Source organism: Triticum aestivum, chromosome 3D (genome assembly GCF_018294505.1).
Source record: "Triticum aestivum cultivar Chinese Spring chromosome 3D, IWGSC CS RefSeq v2.1, whole genome shotgun sequence".
NCBI lineage: Eukaryota > Viridiplantae > Streptophyta > Magnoliopsida > Poales > Poaceae > Triticum > Triticum aestivum.
Genome location: NC_057802.1, coordinates 135,662,455 through 135,679,486, shown reverse-complemented (window position 1 = coordinate 135,679,486; position 17,032 = coordinate 135,662,455). Strand labels below are relative to the sequence as shown.

General features: G+C 45.8%; 2 protein-coding genes across 2 annotated transcripts; both read left to right on the top strand.

Annotated features, from left to right (window-relative positions):
* Positions 1 to 2,488: 2,488 nt before the first annotated feature.
* Positions 2,489 to 5,244, top strand: LOC123076200 (pre-mRNA-processing factor 39). Its single transcript, XM_044498583.1, has 6 exons — positions 2,489 to 2,647; positions 2,780 to 3,001; positions 3,123 to 3,206; positions 3,673 to 3,902; positions 4,730 to 4,897; positions 5,009 to 5,244. The coding sequence occupies exons 1-6, from the start codon at positions 2,489 to 2,491 to the stop codon at positions 5,097 to 5,099; spliced, it is 954 nt and encodes a 317-aa protein (XP_044354518.1). The 3' UTR covers positions 5,100 to 5,244.
* Positions 5,245 to 10,639: 5,395 nt separating this feature from the next.
* LOC123076199 (uncharacterized) lies at positions 10,640 to 16,500 on the top strand. Its single transcript, XM_044498581.1, has 8 exons — positions 10,640 to 10,649; positions 11,006 to 11,385; positions 11,624 to 11,744; positions 12,826 to 13,030; positions 13,497 to 13,732; positions 13,842 to 15,134; positions 15,223 to 15,437; positions 15,523 to 16,500. Exons 1-8 carry the CDS (start codon positions 10,640 to 10,642, stop codon positions 16,483 to 16,485), a joined length of 3,423 nt encoding a protein of 1,140 aa, XP_044354516.1. The 3' UTR covers positions 16,486 to 16,500.
* The last annotated feature ends 532 nt before the right edge of the window (positions 16,501 to 17,032 follow it).

Sequence of the window (17,032 nt, the reverse complement as noted above, 5' to 3'; positions counted from 1 at the left end):
GTTCACCGTCACAATACGCTTTCTTTCTATGAATTTACGCTTTCAGTTTGAATTTAAAACATATACGTGAGGTGGTACTAATACGTGAGGTGGTTCTAATAATAATAAGTGTCGCAGAAAGATGACGATTCGATCGATTGGGCCACCAGGATTGTATTGGGCCTCGAAGGAGAGAGCACGGGCATGACTCCTCCTGAAAGCATAGGGCCTCCACCAGGTTACATATTACGAGCAAACAAAGACATCACGCACACAATCCCTTCGTCCTCCACACGCACGAAGCCGCCGCCGCCGCCGCTTCTCACCTCGATGCTAGATCGGGATCGAAGTCGTTGCTCAAATCGTGAGATCGTAGGAAGAATCACAACACGGCAGATGTGAAGGGATCAATATCGTCGCCGCCGTTGCCTTTGCTCTGGACGGAGAGGATGGATACCTCCGCTGGAAGAAATCAGTGCTGCTCCGCCTCCACGTCCTCAGCGTTGGCGCACGTACTGATCACCGCGCGCCGCCGGCAAGCCTGTTGCCGTCGACTAGCATCTCGTCGTGTGTGCGTCCGTAGCCGGCGAAATCGATCCGCTCAACTTATATGTTCTAATCAAGGCGCTAGCGTTGGCTAGCTAGCATTGGCCTTGTACGTGTATCTCGGCCTTGTACGTGTATCTCTCCAAAGAGAATCGTTCAAGCGTGGCGTTTGTACTCGGCGTCTCCGAAAGCAGTCGTCGAGCCGCATACCTGAGCCAGCATTCTACAAGAGCGTCTTGCAGCTTCTCCGGCTCAACTCCTCCGTCTGCGGCCTCGCCGCTGCCGACGACAAGGACCATCCTTGCCGAGTTCTCTTATGCAGGTGACGCAGTTAAAATGAACTCGTCGAGAACACACGTCTCAATCACAGTCACAAAAGGATTCGTGCCCAGCCTTGTGGTCGCAGTGGACGCAGATTTCGTCTTTCGATCAAATTCTGTTGTGTGATACAATAGCAGCAGGAGTAGAGCAGCAAAATTCATCAGATAAAAAAAGCGGCAGAGGCTGAAGGACCGAGTGCTGTCGATGTAGCTTTACAACCATGCATGCATCCAAATCACCGTTGTTGTGACCTTGACCTGGGATTGCTCCAAGCTAATTGAACCAGCATGCCATGACCACTACCAAGCTTCAATTACGTGGACAGGTACCCTTATCTTTCTTTTCCATTGCCATATTTGTGTAGAATTACCAAGTGCAGTCTCGAGTCTTGACCATCGCAACCATGGGGGCTTGCCATGCATCTAAAAAAAAGATGCATCGTCGATTGGGTAGGAAATAATTCCCAGAATTGTGGGGTAATTATGGGGCTTCACATACATGCAAGGTAGAAAGAAAGTACCATCCATTGGGATTGGGCGCACAAGTAACAACAAAATAATGAAAGGAAGACATTGCACAATGATTGGAGAGGATGTTGCACAATGGTTTATAATGCATGGTAGAGGAGGACGTTGCCATCGGCATTAATATTCCTTACTAAATTTGTGTTAATTTTATTTTTCGTTGAAACATATGATGTAGTTTTGAATACTCATTAAATTTAATTACTTTTAATGTGCTTTATATTATCACAATGATGCTATGAATAAAACAGAACTTTTTCCATAAGAAAATATTGTTAATCAGATCAATTTACTCGAATCGTACCCCAAGTTCTATCTTTGTTCATAGGAACTAGATTTCTTTCCCAGACGTTGTCATGGGCATTAATATTAGAACTAAATTTGCAACAATTTTATTTTCCATTGAAATGCTCGACGTAATTGTTATTACTTACTACATTTTATTATTTTTGATGTTCTTTATGTTGCCATGATGTTAAGAATAGATCAAAAGTTTTACGAAAAGAAAATGTTGTCAGCAGATCAATTTACTCTGAATCGCACCCATGTCCTAAGCTCCATGTCATGAACTCGTGATCCTCAAATTATACATTTTTTATCATAAGCAACTTATCCCGTGATATAGTTCCTCGACCCGACCAGACATGGTTTATAAGAACAGAATTTTTTTTCCCGTTGCAACGCACGGGCATTTGTGCTAGTATAATATATATATATATATATATATATATATATATATATATATATATATAATAATCTTTCCCTAATTTTTTTAATAATAAAGCACGGATTGACTTTGTGGGTTCACCGTCACAATACGCTTTCTTCTCATGTCATAATACGCTTTTACGATTTATAAAGACAAACTCATAATATAAACAAGGTGGTACTAATTTAGGGTCCGTTGGTACGTCACGTGTGTTTCTTCGTGCGTTGAACGGCTGGGCCTTCGTCCCGCCTGGCCCTTTCCGTGAAAAATACGTGCCCGATCCGGACTTCACGTTTCGTTTGTGGGCTGGGTTGACTCACGGTCACGGAGGAAGCAGTTCTGTAAAAAGAAATACAGCAGCACGGGCTCTCCTCACCTCAAAAAAAAAAAGCACGGGCTCTCCTCCTCGATGCCTACGACAACGGCGCCGGCGCCACCACCTCGCGCGGCCGCGCGGCCGGTATTCTTCCCCGGCCGTATCCCGAGCCACCACGCGCCTCCTCCCCTGCCGCTCCGCCGCCATGCCGGGACGGCGTACTGGGCCTTGCCGGACGCCGAGGACCAGCGGGTCAATGCCGCCGCCCACTCCGGCCTCCACCACACCAGCCCGAACCATTGCTCATGGGCGCGCGGGGATGGAGAACCCCGACGGCCACGCGGAAGCTGACGCGGGGGCAGGTCTGGGCAGCGACCCGTCCAGGCTCCCCCACCGTCGCCCTTGGACGTCGTGGAGGCGGGTCTGGGCAGCGACCCGGCCGAGGTTCTCCCACCGCCACCCCCGCATCTCCCGGGGGGCGCCCCTTACGACAGGGCGCAGACAGCCAGCGGATCCGCGTACGGGACCTCCGGCGAGGCAACGGGCTACCAGGCCGCGGGGGCCACGGAGGACGGCGCCGCCGCCGTCGAGATGGCCGATCCCGTGGTTCCCTAGCAGTCGTATGAGGATGGTAATGTTGCTGAGGCAGAAGCCTTCTCTATCTGGTTTCGTTGCCTGCCTGCTACTTTGTTGCTAATAGGTTGTTGCTTTCAGTGGAAGAGGCTAGGTTATATGGGATGTTGTCACCTTGGATTGCTTAGACGTCGATGCTTGGACCGCACTTATTGAAGAGACGGAGAGGATTGCTGAGGTGAAATTGAAATTGTTGCCTTACCATACAGTGCATTGTTCTCCTTTTTGCAACTTGCTGTATGGATGTGTCATAATTTTCAGCAGCTTATCCTCTTTTTGTGCCCACATGCGTTACATATTCCTGTGGTCATATGCAATCGATCTGTATCTTGTGGACCACAAAGTTATGCCAATCTTTGTTATGCATGGATGGTCACTCGCTCCCTTGTTTTTGTTTAGCACATTTTCTTTCTACATTTCTCTGTCTTGTAGGATCCCAGTATATTTTCTTTTTGACTTCATGGGCCTTGTTCCCTGTAGTAGTTTCATCATTGTCCTACTGTAGTCTTGTCAATCTGTCCTTATTCGTGTTTTAATGGACAACACTAGATATAAATTTGTTCTGTTTGGTTAACAAAATAAAATGGATTTTTAATGATAAACAAATTTATGCTAATGGCATATTTTTGTGTATTCCTGGTCAGAGCGACATATTAAAAATACGGAAAGTGTATGATGCATTCCGTGCGGAGTTCCCTCTGTGCTTTGGCTATTGGAAGAAATATGCAGATCATGAAGGCCGTCTAGATGGTGTCAATAAAGTTTTTGAGGTGTATGAACGGGCAGTTCTTGCAGTTACTTATTCAGTGGACATATGGTGTAATTATTGTCAGTTTGCGATCTCAACATACAATGACCCAGATGTCATCACAAGGTAGCAATTGAATACCCAAACTATTCTAATGAAGTTTTTAACTTCTTTTTATGTCTTGACTTTTGTTAACTACTGCATTTTAGGCTGTATATATATACAGGAATACATGACGAGAAGTGATTTTACAATACTTAGTACCTGAACATGAATGCTTGATGAAATGCTTTATAATATACACTGTATTTTCGCAGTCGTTGTGATAGTAGGCCATGGAGATGTTGCATATATTCAAATTTTGGCTTAGGCAGTGTGTTCTTAGACTCCGTGCATGTCTGTTAGTTGTAATGACTAATCTCTCTCCATGAAGTACATAATCTGTTTGACCTTTTTCCTTTTGTAGCAGCTATAATCTGTACTCCCTTCATCTGGGTTTGTAGGGCTTGCACAGGCTTTTAGGTCCTCAACATGCTATATGCCACCGAAAGTATGTCTAGAAACTTCATTCGAATACAAATCCAGTGGTATGCTTTTGCTGGTATATACATATGTTTCGTTAGTCAAATTGTCGAGTTCGTAAAATATCCGCTCATGCCCTATAAACCTGGATAGAGGGAGTATAAGTATTTTCATATAGCCAATATTAGTCATTTAGCGCATTAACTAAGTGGCCAATTTGGAGATCACATGTTTGTGCTATACAAAGTACTGAAGTCTAGATCTTTCAAGAAAAATACAGTCCTCCTTCGTTGCAAATGTAGCTTTCACTGTTTGACCGTGCAAGCCATCATTCATTTAGTGTTCCTGGAACTATCTAATGTTTCTTTTTCTGGGGGTTGATTGTTTCATTCTTTCATCAGCAACTAAACCCACTGTTTTTTTTTCCACAGACTGTTTAATCGGGGTTTGGCATATGTTGGAACAGATTATGGTTCCAATACTTTGTGGGATGAGTACATCAAGAATGAAGAATCACTTCAAGCATGGAGTCATCTAGCTGTGGTATACACAAGAATACTAGAGCACCCTATAAAACAGCTTGATCGGTACTTTAATTGGTGAGTCATTGACATTATTTATGCATTTAAGTACTTAAGTATGTTTTCTTGTCAGTTGCCACTTCTACTTGTATTATGACTTATCTACTATGTCATCCTAAAATAGTACAGTGTGCAGGCATCCCAAAATTTCGCTCCAGATGACTCATTTATTCCACTGAAAAACACTCGCTCTAAACAACATCACCATGAAATTATTTGATCTGGCAAGTGTTGTGTGTTGTGTCGGCTCTGATTCAGTTGCAATTGAGTTTGTGTTGTTATCGCGGAAGAATATTGTTCTCACTTATGGTGACTAGATTAGTGAAATTATGATCAATGACTAGCAATTTATGCTAACTGACTGCTTACTTTGGGGAGTGTGGATGACTGTCATTTTCTATGTGCTTACTCTATGTAATCACTATAGAGTTTTTTTGCTTTCAACCAGTACAAGGCTATGTGGAGAAAGTATGTAGAAATTCAAATGGAATTCCTGACACTATGTAAGTTTGGTTTCCCAAGTAATTGAAGAAATGCTCCAAGAATAAGGCCACCATCAATATATTTGTTCTTTTATGGGCAAAAGAGTCTGCACGTGCATTATCACTTTTTATTTGTTGAGAAGTTTCTTACCTTTGTGTTGGTCAATTATTTTTACGTAGATTTTGATAATATATTTTTAGCTAAGATGCATTAGATCATTGTAGTATAGTCGAATGGGATGTTCTAGATGAACATTTGTGTACTATTTGTGGCAAACATATCTCCAATTGTATTATTGGAAATTAAGGAAAATTTTGGCGTTTGCTACGTAGCCAAACACTAAAGAGGCATGTGGGGACACGCGCATGACTCACCCTCCCTCCAGGAAACAAGTCCACAACATTACAAGTCAAAAGCGAGCGGGAGTATCGGGGCGTTATATGGACTTGATGCATGAGTAGATCGGTGTACAGACTAGGTGCAGGACTAGCTCACAGAGGGCGATCCTCATATCTAGCTTGACGCGATTATTATTTGAAGTTATAAACATTTCCTTGAGCTTTTCAATGAAAAGTGTGTCATGTGGTGGTTGACCTCATCACGTTGGAATTGATTGCGTTCCAACATGCTTTGATCAGGTAAACAACACAAGCATCGTTGTAAGAGCTTAATGAAGGATAAGTGGCAACACGGGCGGGCTATCATGTTGACATAGATGTCATGTTAAAAATACTAGACATGGACGAAAGAAGCCTCATTGGGTTAGAGAGAGTTTTCTTTCTCCCGTTGCAACGCACGGGCATTTCTGCTAGTAATAATAAAGCACGGATTGACTTCATGGGTTCACCGTCACAATACGCTTCTTCTCATAAATTTATGCTTTCAGTTTGAATTTAAAAATATACGCGAGGTGGTACTAATTCGGGGAATAACGTGGTGTGCCGAGATCCAGAGAAAACAAAGTGTCAGTCCGTCCCTAACCTCCCCCAGCACGATCTGAAAATCCCCATTGCCGTGAGGCTCCACCCAACCCACCTCCATCACCTGGCTCCGGCGCGCCTCCCGCCGACGGCCCTCCCAGCCCCGTCGCGCCTCTCATCGTTGTCGCCACGGCACCGGCCCCGGCACGCCTCCCACCGCCGGCGCCCATCCCCCGACGCGCCTCTCGCCGCCGTCGCCCCGGCCCCGACGCGCCTCTCTCCATCCCCAGATCGCCTCCCACCCCGCCGTCCATCCCCAGCATGCCCCCCACTGCTGGACCTCCGCCGGCGACCGCATCCCCTGGCTCGGTTGCACGTGACGGGGATCCCCCATCTCCCAGGAAACCTCGTTGGTGCACGCCACCTCCCTCCTCCTAAGGTGCTGCCCGTCCGATCCACTCCACTGGTGTCCACGCCCCGACGCCGCCGGCAAGAGCCATCACTCCATGTGCTCCTCTCTAATCCAAGTTCATGCAGCCCTGATTCTCTTTGTGTTCTATTGCTGGTTGGGAGCGGTGTGAACTTTGAACAGATCAGTGGTTGGACCATCAGCAGTTAACGGCACCAACGCGACTGACGCCACCTCGCACGCGTTCGTCTTCGTCGACGGCAGTCAGCACCTCCAACGCAAATCGATTCAGCGCCGTCTGTGCATGGCTCGGCTCCTGCGCTCTGCTGCCGCCACGGGAACCAGTGCACCTCCCATCCTCTGCTTTTCTCCGTGTGCAACTGTCTGTCTCGTGTCGCTGCTTGCACCTGCTACTGCTGGGAATACGCTGTCCCGCGACGCCCTGTACTCAAGCTGTACCCGTGCTCTCTTTGGCTCACGAACCATCCCTATGGCCGGGAAGCTTCTCTCAGAACGACCGCCATGCATCAAACTGAACTGCTGAGTTCATTCCACCAAAGTCCTGCAGAGCTTATAGTAAAGAGGCGTACCCCGACCTCCTCTGTTACTTAACAATATGGTGTGCTTTCTGATGGAACGGACTCGCAGTAAACTAGGCAAAAAAATCTCATGTTTATGTGGAGACAATTAGTGGCCTTAATCACCTATGTGTGTAGCAGCCGCTAGCTTCAAAACATATTGATTTAAGCTGGGCCATGAGTGAGAAGAGATAAGTTGGGCCCAAAAGAAGTTGATTTACGGCCATGTTGACCAATATGATTTTAGATTTAGAAAATATACATGATGGAAAATAAATCAGCAGACTATAGTTATGCCAACTGTTCTGACATATAGAATGCAAAGTCAAAGCTCAGAAAAAACAAGAACACAAAAGCATCATTAAAAATTGTTCTTTTGACGATTTGGTTCACAAAGTAACCAGAGGGAATTCACTTACAGTTTTCTTTTTGAAAAGTTCAGGATCACACCCTAGAGAAGGTCAATAAAAATGCGACAAAAAAGAGACACCGAGGGATTCATAAAAAAAATTGCAAGTTGCTGTCAGTGGTGTTCTAATTGTTATGTGTGCATTTTTAGTTTGCTAGAATTTTTGTTTTAGGTTGCTAGGATAAAAAAGGGATTTTCACGGTTTTGTAAAAAAAAAACTTGAATTTCAAATTTTAAAAATGCACAATATTTATTAAAAAAACTATGATTTTTTCCGTTACAAAAAGAAATAAAACCAAGAAGTCGAAATAAAAAAAAGGATCAGTTTGATGATTATACAAAATTCGGATTTGTCAGAAGTGGCGCACCAAGCAGATTTGTAAAATGAGCCACATTTTACAACTCTCATTAAATTTGATTCCACGTCAAATTTTTCTCCCGTTGCAACGCACGGGCATTTGTGCTATCTCTCCCTAATTTAATAATAAAGCACGGATTGAGTTTGTCGGGTTCACTGTCGCGCCGCTTTTACAAAAAGGTTCGTGTGTTTTTTCTTTCTTGAACCCGCAATCCCTATTTTAATCGATCTGGAAAATGTTTCATAAGTGGAAAACTTTTCGTTTCTCTATTTTCCGTACGTGACTAGCCTCCGCTCCCCAGCAGGAAGCCTGGAGAGTTAGGCGAGCAGTCTCGCTCGGCTGGATGGGCCAGTCCGGCCCATAGCCTGGCTCGTCAGTCCCACCTGCCCATGTTCGTCGTCAGTCCCATCTGCCCACGTTCGTGTTCGCAGAAACTGATCCTTTTTTCTGATATACCCCTAAAAAAATTCCTCTTTCTTCAGAAAAAGAGATAGAAGCCGATGCAAACACTGCTGCTGCTACACCCATCCAATTTATCCTGAGGGCATCTACAATGCAGGCGCTTAAGGTGGGCGCCAGGATCGATTTCCTGCCCTTTTTGTCCGTTTCCCGGTCGAAACCAGGAATATCGCTTGCGTCGATGCAAAAGCAGTCGTCCGGCGTTTCAATTTTTTTTTCTGCATGCAGCAAATGAACTGGCGGCCGGCGCTACGTGAACGATACAATTAGTACGTGGATCTCAACAAAATCAAGAGAAAACAGAGGCGCTTCGTTACCTGATGCGTTGAGAGCGCGGACGCTTACGTTATTGTTTTATTTTTATTAAATCGCGAGGCGTCTACAGATTGGTATTTGCGTTGCAAGCAGGGACTCCTACACAGGCGCTAAGCAAAATATCCTTTTTCTTTATCTCCTCAAGCGCCTACACAAGCGCTTCGCGTTGAAGATGCCCTGAGAACCACGAGGGTCAATAACCAAATCGGCCCAAGGAGGAGCGAGTACGCGGAGCAAGGGCCCGTCGATGTCGCCGCCGCCGACGCCAGAACCCGAGAAGGAGGAGCGAGTACGCGGAGCAAGGGCCCGTCGGTGTCGCCGCCGCTGACGCCAGAATCCGAGAAGGAGGAGCGAGTACGCGGAGCAAGGGCCTGTCGATGTCGCCGCCGCCGCCGCCGCCGCAAGAACCCGAGAAGGAGGAGCGAGTACGAGGTGAGATTCGTATATGCTTTGGATATTTTGATTCATCTGCTAACTTTTTTTACTCTATTCTTCCTCTTCCTATTTCTTCTCTCTGTCTGAATTTTCCCAGGCGATCTGTGTTGCTTCCATCCCGGCTTTCCGTATCTCTGCGGTCGCGTGGGGGATCGGGGTGGGCTGTGGTGGAGCGGTCCAAAAAGTGAAATAAGACCTGGAGGGAGTTGAAATCAGTCAGATTTGTTTGTTGCACAAGACTGAAAACGAATCAGGACACGTGTCAACACTTCATTGGACAAAAATTCGACCTAGACTGAAATGAAAATCTGTCGAATATAGACAGTCCCATTTTTTAGGTGTGTACAGTCATAAAATCTGATTGTATAATGTCCAATGAACAGGAGACATAAAAACTAGTCTACGAATTGTTTGTCATATTTTTACTCATTTCACTTTATTTTGTTAGAGAAAACAATTGATGCTGGTGCTTAACAATTTATTTCTCCCATACAAATTTTACCGAAAAAAGTTTTCGCCCCGCTTTATATTATAAAGCATACCGCCCAAGCCAAGCATCCAACAAGGTTCAACAAAGCACACACACGCACACGGAGGTCCACAAGAACACAGAGAAGACATAAGGGTCAATGCTGAGGGCACAACACAACAAGCCCTAAACACAAAAACACACACTCCACAGAGCCACTAGACGGCCTAGTCCGGCTCTGGGCGTGTCTCATACAAATTTTATATCTTGGCCTTGGAGGAAAAGGCAACTGGTGCACGGGGCGTGGCCCCTTTCTAAGTGTTATAGGAGTATATCAACGTACAAAGACATCTAAGCTGAGATAATATCAGTACAAAGTCAAGCGCAACCACACTCACAACAAACCTTTTCTCTCACTGGCAAGAACTGTAGATGTACAAGAAGGAACACACGCCCAAGGTGATCGAGGCGGTGCGCGCATTAGTTCACGCCAATGCTTGACCACTTCTGTTGCCAGGGTGCACTTCGGTCTGCTGCCATTGTAGGGAGTTTGTGGGTGTTTGCGGAGTTCATCTTTGTTGGATATAAGGCATGGCCTCCGTTCCTAGGTCTGGGGGCTCTTGTTTCCGGCACAGATGATGTGCCATGAGTTGTTGGGTGTGTTTTTTGCCGGTTTCCCATATTAACCGCGCGTTGTATGGTTTTCGGGTCCGGTTTCCCTATTAACTGGACCATTTTCCCTCTTCTATAATGCAAAGGTAGAGCACCTGCCGTTCACGCTAAAAAAAAAAGAACTGTTTGCCTTGATGAATGATGCAATAATCAGAGAATCTATACCTCTGCTGGCCAATCTTTTATTACTTCAACACGAATTGATATAAAATTTTATTATGTAGACAACTATTTATATAAACCAAAGGAACCATGCACCACCGTACGCTTAAGTGCCCCCGCCTCGGCGGATGTCCTGAAGAGCAGTGTAAGTTTGAATAGGACCATGTTGATGTCAGGCCTGGCCCGAGGGTCTTCCCTGGTGCAGATCTCGCCAAGCTCGAACACTGATATGATGTCTGGCAAGTAGACAGCCGGGTCACAGATACGCAGTGACCATTCCCAACTCGTACCGCGGTCACCATACCCAACTCGTTTGCCTGTGTCACTCGGAGCTCTCATCCGAGGGTTTCGCTTTGTTCACAACACACGAAAATGTCCAAAACAATCTTGTTCCTCTGGATCGAGCTCACCAGCAGGATACCTCTGGACTTTAACAACCTGAACTCCGGTGTGCAGAACCTGTCTTGCAACACCTCAGGGGCGAGGTGCCACCGTCGCTGCAAATTGCAGTGTACGAACGCAGCTTCCTTGCCAACAGTGGCCTTTGTGCCAAACAGGGCACGAAGATAAATCTTCTGACATGTGGGCATGGCAACAACGTGCATGGCGACAGTGTCCATGATCACAAGCCCTCGACAAGCCTGATAGTCTTCTTGTTCATTGTCTGCAGCACTGTCGGCATCATCGCCGGTGTTGTCTGGCCGTCAAGAACAATGGTGATGGCTGTCAAGAAGATAGAGAGTCCTGGCGAAATAAGGACGGGGACGGAGCTCGACAAACAGTTCGTGCTGGAGGCCACGGTGCTGAGCGGCATACGGCACAGAAACATCGTCCATGTTTGTCAAGCTCCGCCTCCGTCCTTGTTTCGCCAGGGCTCTCTATCTTATTGACAGCCACTACTATTGTTCTTGATGGCCAAACAACGCCGACGATGATGCCAACGGTGCTGCAGACAATGAACAAGAAGACTATCAGGCTTGTCGAGGGCTTGTGATCATGGACACTGTCGCCATGCACGCTGTTGCCATGCCCACATGTCAGAAGATCTATCTTCGTGCCCTGTTTGGCACAAAGGCCACTGTTGGCAAGGAGCTGCATTCGTACGCTGCAATTTGCAGCGACGGTGGCACCTCGCCTGTGAGGTTGTTGCAGGACAGGTTCAGCACACCGGAGTTCAGGTTGTTGAAGTCCAGAGGTATCCCGCCGGTGATCTCGATCCGGAGGAACAAGAAGATTGTTTTGGACATTTTCGTGTGCTGTGAACAAAGCGAAACCCTCGGATGAGAGCTCCTAGTGACACAGGCAGACGAGTTGGGTATGGTGACTGTGGTACGAGTTGGGAATGGTGACTGCGGTGTGAGTTGGGAATGGTGACTGCAGTTGAAGCCCATGTGAGAAGAGGGTCATATATATAGACAGTTTGTGTGACTGCAAAACACATGGAATCTCTCTTTTGTGTGCTAGTGCAGGCACTTGTTCCTCCAACATCAGACTATTCTGGTTCTTCCCTTGATGGTTCCTCCAACAACTTTCTATCAGACCATTCATGATGCTTCAAGTTTAAGCAAGGAATTGGTTCTGGGAGCAGAACCATCACCTCATGTGCCTTCATGTCAAAAAGACAGGAAAAATAGCAAACTGATAAAGCATTGCAGGAGAAGATATTTTGGAGCATAAAAAACTTTACAAAGCAGAGTCTCAGGCATTTGTTCCTCCAATGCCAGACTATTCTGGTTCTTCTCTTGCCTACTTATCCTGCTTTCAAGAGTAAATTGCACAGAAGTACCACAATTGGGGCATTGGAAGCAGATTGGTACCAAGATTGGTAATTTTACGTGTCAGTACCAAGATTGGGGCTAGCCGTTGCAAAAAAGACTAAAAGCTCGTTTTGTACGTATTGACACTAAAGCTGACCGATTGGGCCCGCCCGTCAGGCGCCACGCTGGCCAGTGCGCGCGTCGCCTGCGCTGGCTGCGCGCTGACTCGGACGAGGCCGGCTCGGCCCGTTGGTGCGACCGAGCCAGACCCCGACCCCGCTCTGCCCTGTCCTTTTCCTCGCACCTCGCCGGCGGCTGCCTCCCCGCCGCCGCCGCACCACGCCGCCGTAGCCATGGATTGAACTGCTTAGGCGCTGTCACCTCCCTCCTCTCCCCCGCGGCTGCTGTGCCCTCCTCTCCCCCGCGGCCGCTGTGCCCTTCTCTCCCCCGCGGCCGCTGTGCCCTCCTTTCCCCCGCGGCCGCTGTGCCCTCCTCTCCCCCGCGGCTGCTGTGCCCTAGGCGACGATGGCCTGGGCGATGCGAGCGGCGGCGACCTCCCCCGCTTCGATGGCAGTGGCGGCTACTCCAGCTCGGAGTACAGTAGCGCGGAGGAAGATTTTGCGGAGCCGGCGTTGTCGATGGAGCAGAGGCTGCGGATGGCGCAAATTTCGGTGGACAACCCTAGCACCGCCCATCACTGGACTCATGGCTTCGGTGGTGTTCTGTAAGTGCTCCACTGTTCCATTCTTGCTCCATTTTTGCTCACTGAAATTGGGGATTAGGGTTAGAGTTTACTGCCTGCATGTTTAGCACTCTAATTGCTAGGCCTAACTAGAGCAGAGTAGTATAGTGGATTACATGAGTCCTAACTAGAGCAGAGTAGCATTATGTGTTACCTAACTGGAGCAGAGCAGAGCAGCATCAGTGGATTACATTGTTATTTCTTAGTCCAAATTGTCAGAGCAGCATTAGGTGTTACCTAGCTAGGGTAAATAAAAGCTTTGCTTATATGTTAACTTAAACAAAGCTCTGTTTATATGTTAACTTGTGTATATGTTAACTTAAACAAAACTCTGTTTATATGTTAACTTGTTTATATGTTAACTGAAACAAATCTTTGTTTATATGTTAGACAATATGTTAAGTAAAATTGTTTATTAACCAATTTTGTCTGTTATTTCATTTTGCAGTTTGTATGATGACATTTTGGATGTTAGGTTCTTTTTTGATGCTTCAGAAATGTTAGAGCTGAAGCTCTGCAGTTCAGATGTAACATACCTGAATATGATTGCAGTGATGGAAACCCAAGGATTTAGTGAATATGATCTGCTGTTTCACATTGAGAATCCAGATTTAGGGGAGAAAGGATTGGAGATGGTAGAGAGTAATGCTGAGTTGCAACTAGTAAAGAGGCAGGTTGAGGAGTGTAAGGTTTTAAATTTGCTAGTGAGGGCATGTCCACCTCCTTGCAGCAAGTTTCAGAGGCAAGAATTATCCACTGTTGTGTATGAAGAGCCTGTGTTATATGATCTCAGTGAGCCACCCATCTATGCTGTTGATGAAAGGAGTTGCCTTTGAAAGTCAGAGTAGCAGCTGCAGTTTAGTAGCTCATGGTACTGGTGTTTGCACACAAGAGAGCAAGAATGTAAAAGGAAAACTGAAAGCTGTTTTGGAAATAGAAGAAGAAGAGGGATATGATGGCAGTGGTGGTTCTGATTGTGAAGGTGAAGATGACAGTGATGTAAACCCTTTTTATATGGGTGATGCTGATGACATAGAGATGGATGAGGGAAAGAAACAGAGAGAGTATGATGAAGTAGAAGAGGAAGAAACAGATGATGAAGAATCTGAGGAGGAAGAAATGGTGCATTACTCTGGTGACACAGAGGTTGAGGAACCTTTTGAAATGGATGAAGATGACAAGGTTGTTTCACAGGATGAAGAAACTGTAATTGTACATGAAGAGAAGAAGAAGAAGAAACAGAAGCTTCCAGTTAGGAAAGGGCCTACAACAAGGACACATTCAAGTGTAGTTCAAGAGGAGGAACCTGATTTCCAACCTTCATCTGATGAAGAAGAGAAAGGATTGTTGAAGGAGGCTGATGATGATGGTTATGAGCCATTGGCATTTGTGCTGCCAAAGAAAAGGAAGAGCAGGGCAAAGCAGAGGCCTCCTAGAAAATGGTACAATGAGAAAATGGAGGCACCACATGAGCAATTATGTCTACAGATGTGTTTCAAGGATCAACATCAATTCAGAGAGGCTTTGTTGAACTTACACATCACTCAAGGCAGAAACTTCAAATATCATAGGAACTCAGATCAAAGAATAATTGTAGAATGCAACCAAAAACATTGCAACTTCTTTATGGTGGCAGCAGTTATAAAAGGTGAAACTACTTTTGTAATTAAGAAGATGAGAATTAAGCACACTTGCCCTATTAGTACAGAGACAACAAGGGTAAGTGCCAAGTGGCTTGCACAGAAGTATGAGTCACTGTTCAGATCTGATCTAACAACTGGCATTCAGACTTTGATTGATGCCTGCATGGAGAAGTATGGTGTGGATGTGCCCAAGTCAATGGCATATAGGGCAAAGAACCTAGCTATTGATGCTGTGCTAGGAGACCACAAGAAGCAATACCCTAGGTTGAAAGACTATGCTCAGACAGTGATGGATACAAACCCTGGGAGTAGAGTAGTAGTCACTACTGTAACTCCAACACCCACTGAAAAAATCCCCCATCCAGGTCCAAGATTCCATGCTATGTTCTATTGCATCAATGGAGCAAGGGAGGGGTTTCTCAAGGGGTGCAGACCATTCATTGGTTAGTTTGTTCACCTTGTGCATTAGTTACATATTGTTTCATCTTGAAATGCATTTGAATGTTTTTAATACTGAATTTGCTTGCTCAGGTGTTGATGGGTGCTTCATTAAGTTAACTACTGGTGCTCAACTACTTGCTGCCACTGGTAGAGATGGCAACAACAATATATACCCACTAGCATTTGGTATTGTTGGGCAAGAGGACACACCTAACTGGTGTTGGTTTCTACACCAACTTAAAATCTGCCTAGGAGGAGAAGTGGGAAGGTTTGGTCCATATACAATAATGTCAGATAGACAAAAGGTATGTGCTTGCATCTTATGTCATTGTTCCTATATGGTTGTTTTGTGCTAGATAGTAGCTTAGCTAGTTTAATTGTGTGTCCCAGGGCCTACTAAATGCAGTGAATGCTGTCTTTCCTAAGTGCAACCAAAGGTTCTGCCTTAGGCATATCTATGCAAACTTCCAAAATGCTGGGTTTAGGGGGGAAGATCTGAAAAAGTGTATGGATAATGCTGCCTATGCATATAGTGAACACAAATTTAACATTGCAATGAATGACCTTAGAGCTGAGTGTGAGCAAGCTTGGGAGTGGCTTTGTCAAATACCCAAGAAAACATGGGCAAGGCATGCATTTGACACAAACTGCAAGACTGACCTTGTAGTTAACAATTTATCTGAGGTGTTCAACAAGTATGTCCTAGATGTTAGGAAGAAACCAATTAGGACAATGTGTGATGGAATAAAGGATAAGCAGATGGTGAGGTGGCATAGGAATAGGGAGAGTGGAAAGAAAGCTAGATGGGACATAACACCCCATTATAGTGAGAAGCTAGAGGTTGAGAAGGAGAGGGCCAAATATTGCAAACCAATTCAAGCTGGTGTGGACTTGTGGCAAGTTACAAGTGGGCAGCAAACCCATGCTGTTAACTTGCAAATGCACACATGTGGGTGCAGAAAATGGGACCTAAGTGGCATCCCATGTAACCATGCCATCTCAGCAATAAACAAGGCCAAAAGAAAACCAGAGGATTATGTCAGCAAGTTCTTCAAGAAAGAAATTTATCTGGCAGCTTATGAACCAATGATCTATCCAGTTCCTGGTGAGCATGACTGGACAAGGACCCCTGGTCCAGACATTGACCCACCTGCATTTAAAGTGAAGAGAGGAAGAAAGAAAGAGAAGAGGATCAAGGGGAAATTTGAAGTTCCAAAGCCTAAGGAGACATCAAGAATGGGGACTATAACATGTGGCAATTGTGGACTGCAAGGACATAGGTACACAAGCTGCAACAAGCAGTTGAAGCCTGAGCTGGCTTTGAGGAAGAACAAACATGTGGTAATCCTCTAATAAGTAGTAACAGGTTTTCCTTCTTGTACATTCTATTTTTTTAAGTACTAACTCATTTTCCTTCTTTGTTTATGCAAGCCTCTTGCAAGGAATTCCAATGCTGGTGCTGCTGCTACTACACAAGCATCAAGAACTTCTCATCCAACTCCTACAACAACACCAACAGCTGGAACAGGAGCTGGGAGAGGAGCTGGGAGAGGGGCTGCAGCTGCAGCTGCTGGGAGTGGTGCTGCTAGAGGTGCTGGTAGAGGTGCTGCACCAGGTGCTGGGAGAGGTGCTGGGAGAGGGAGAGGTACATTCTCTGCCCCAAGGCAATCTGGTCCCTCCACATCTACTGCTCCCTCTACATCTACTGCTACTCCACCTTCTGGTGGTAGAAACAGAGGATGGAGAGCCTACTTCTATGCAAGTGGTAACCACTAAATGGCACATGTGCCATGTAATGTTCAAAACTAGATACTTCATGTGTGTTCTTGCATCCTATGTTACAATGTGATCTTGCTGGTGCTCTCAGTGTACTTTGCTGGTGCTCTTATTGTACTTTGCT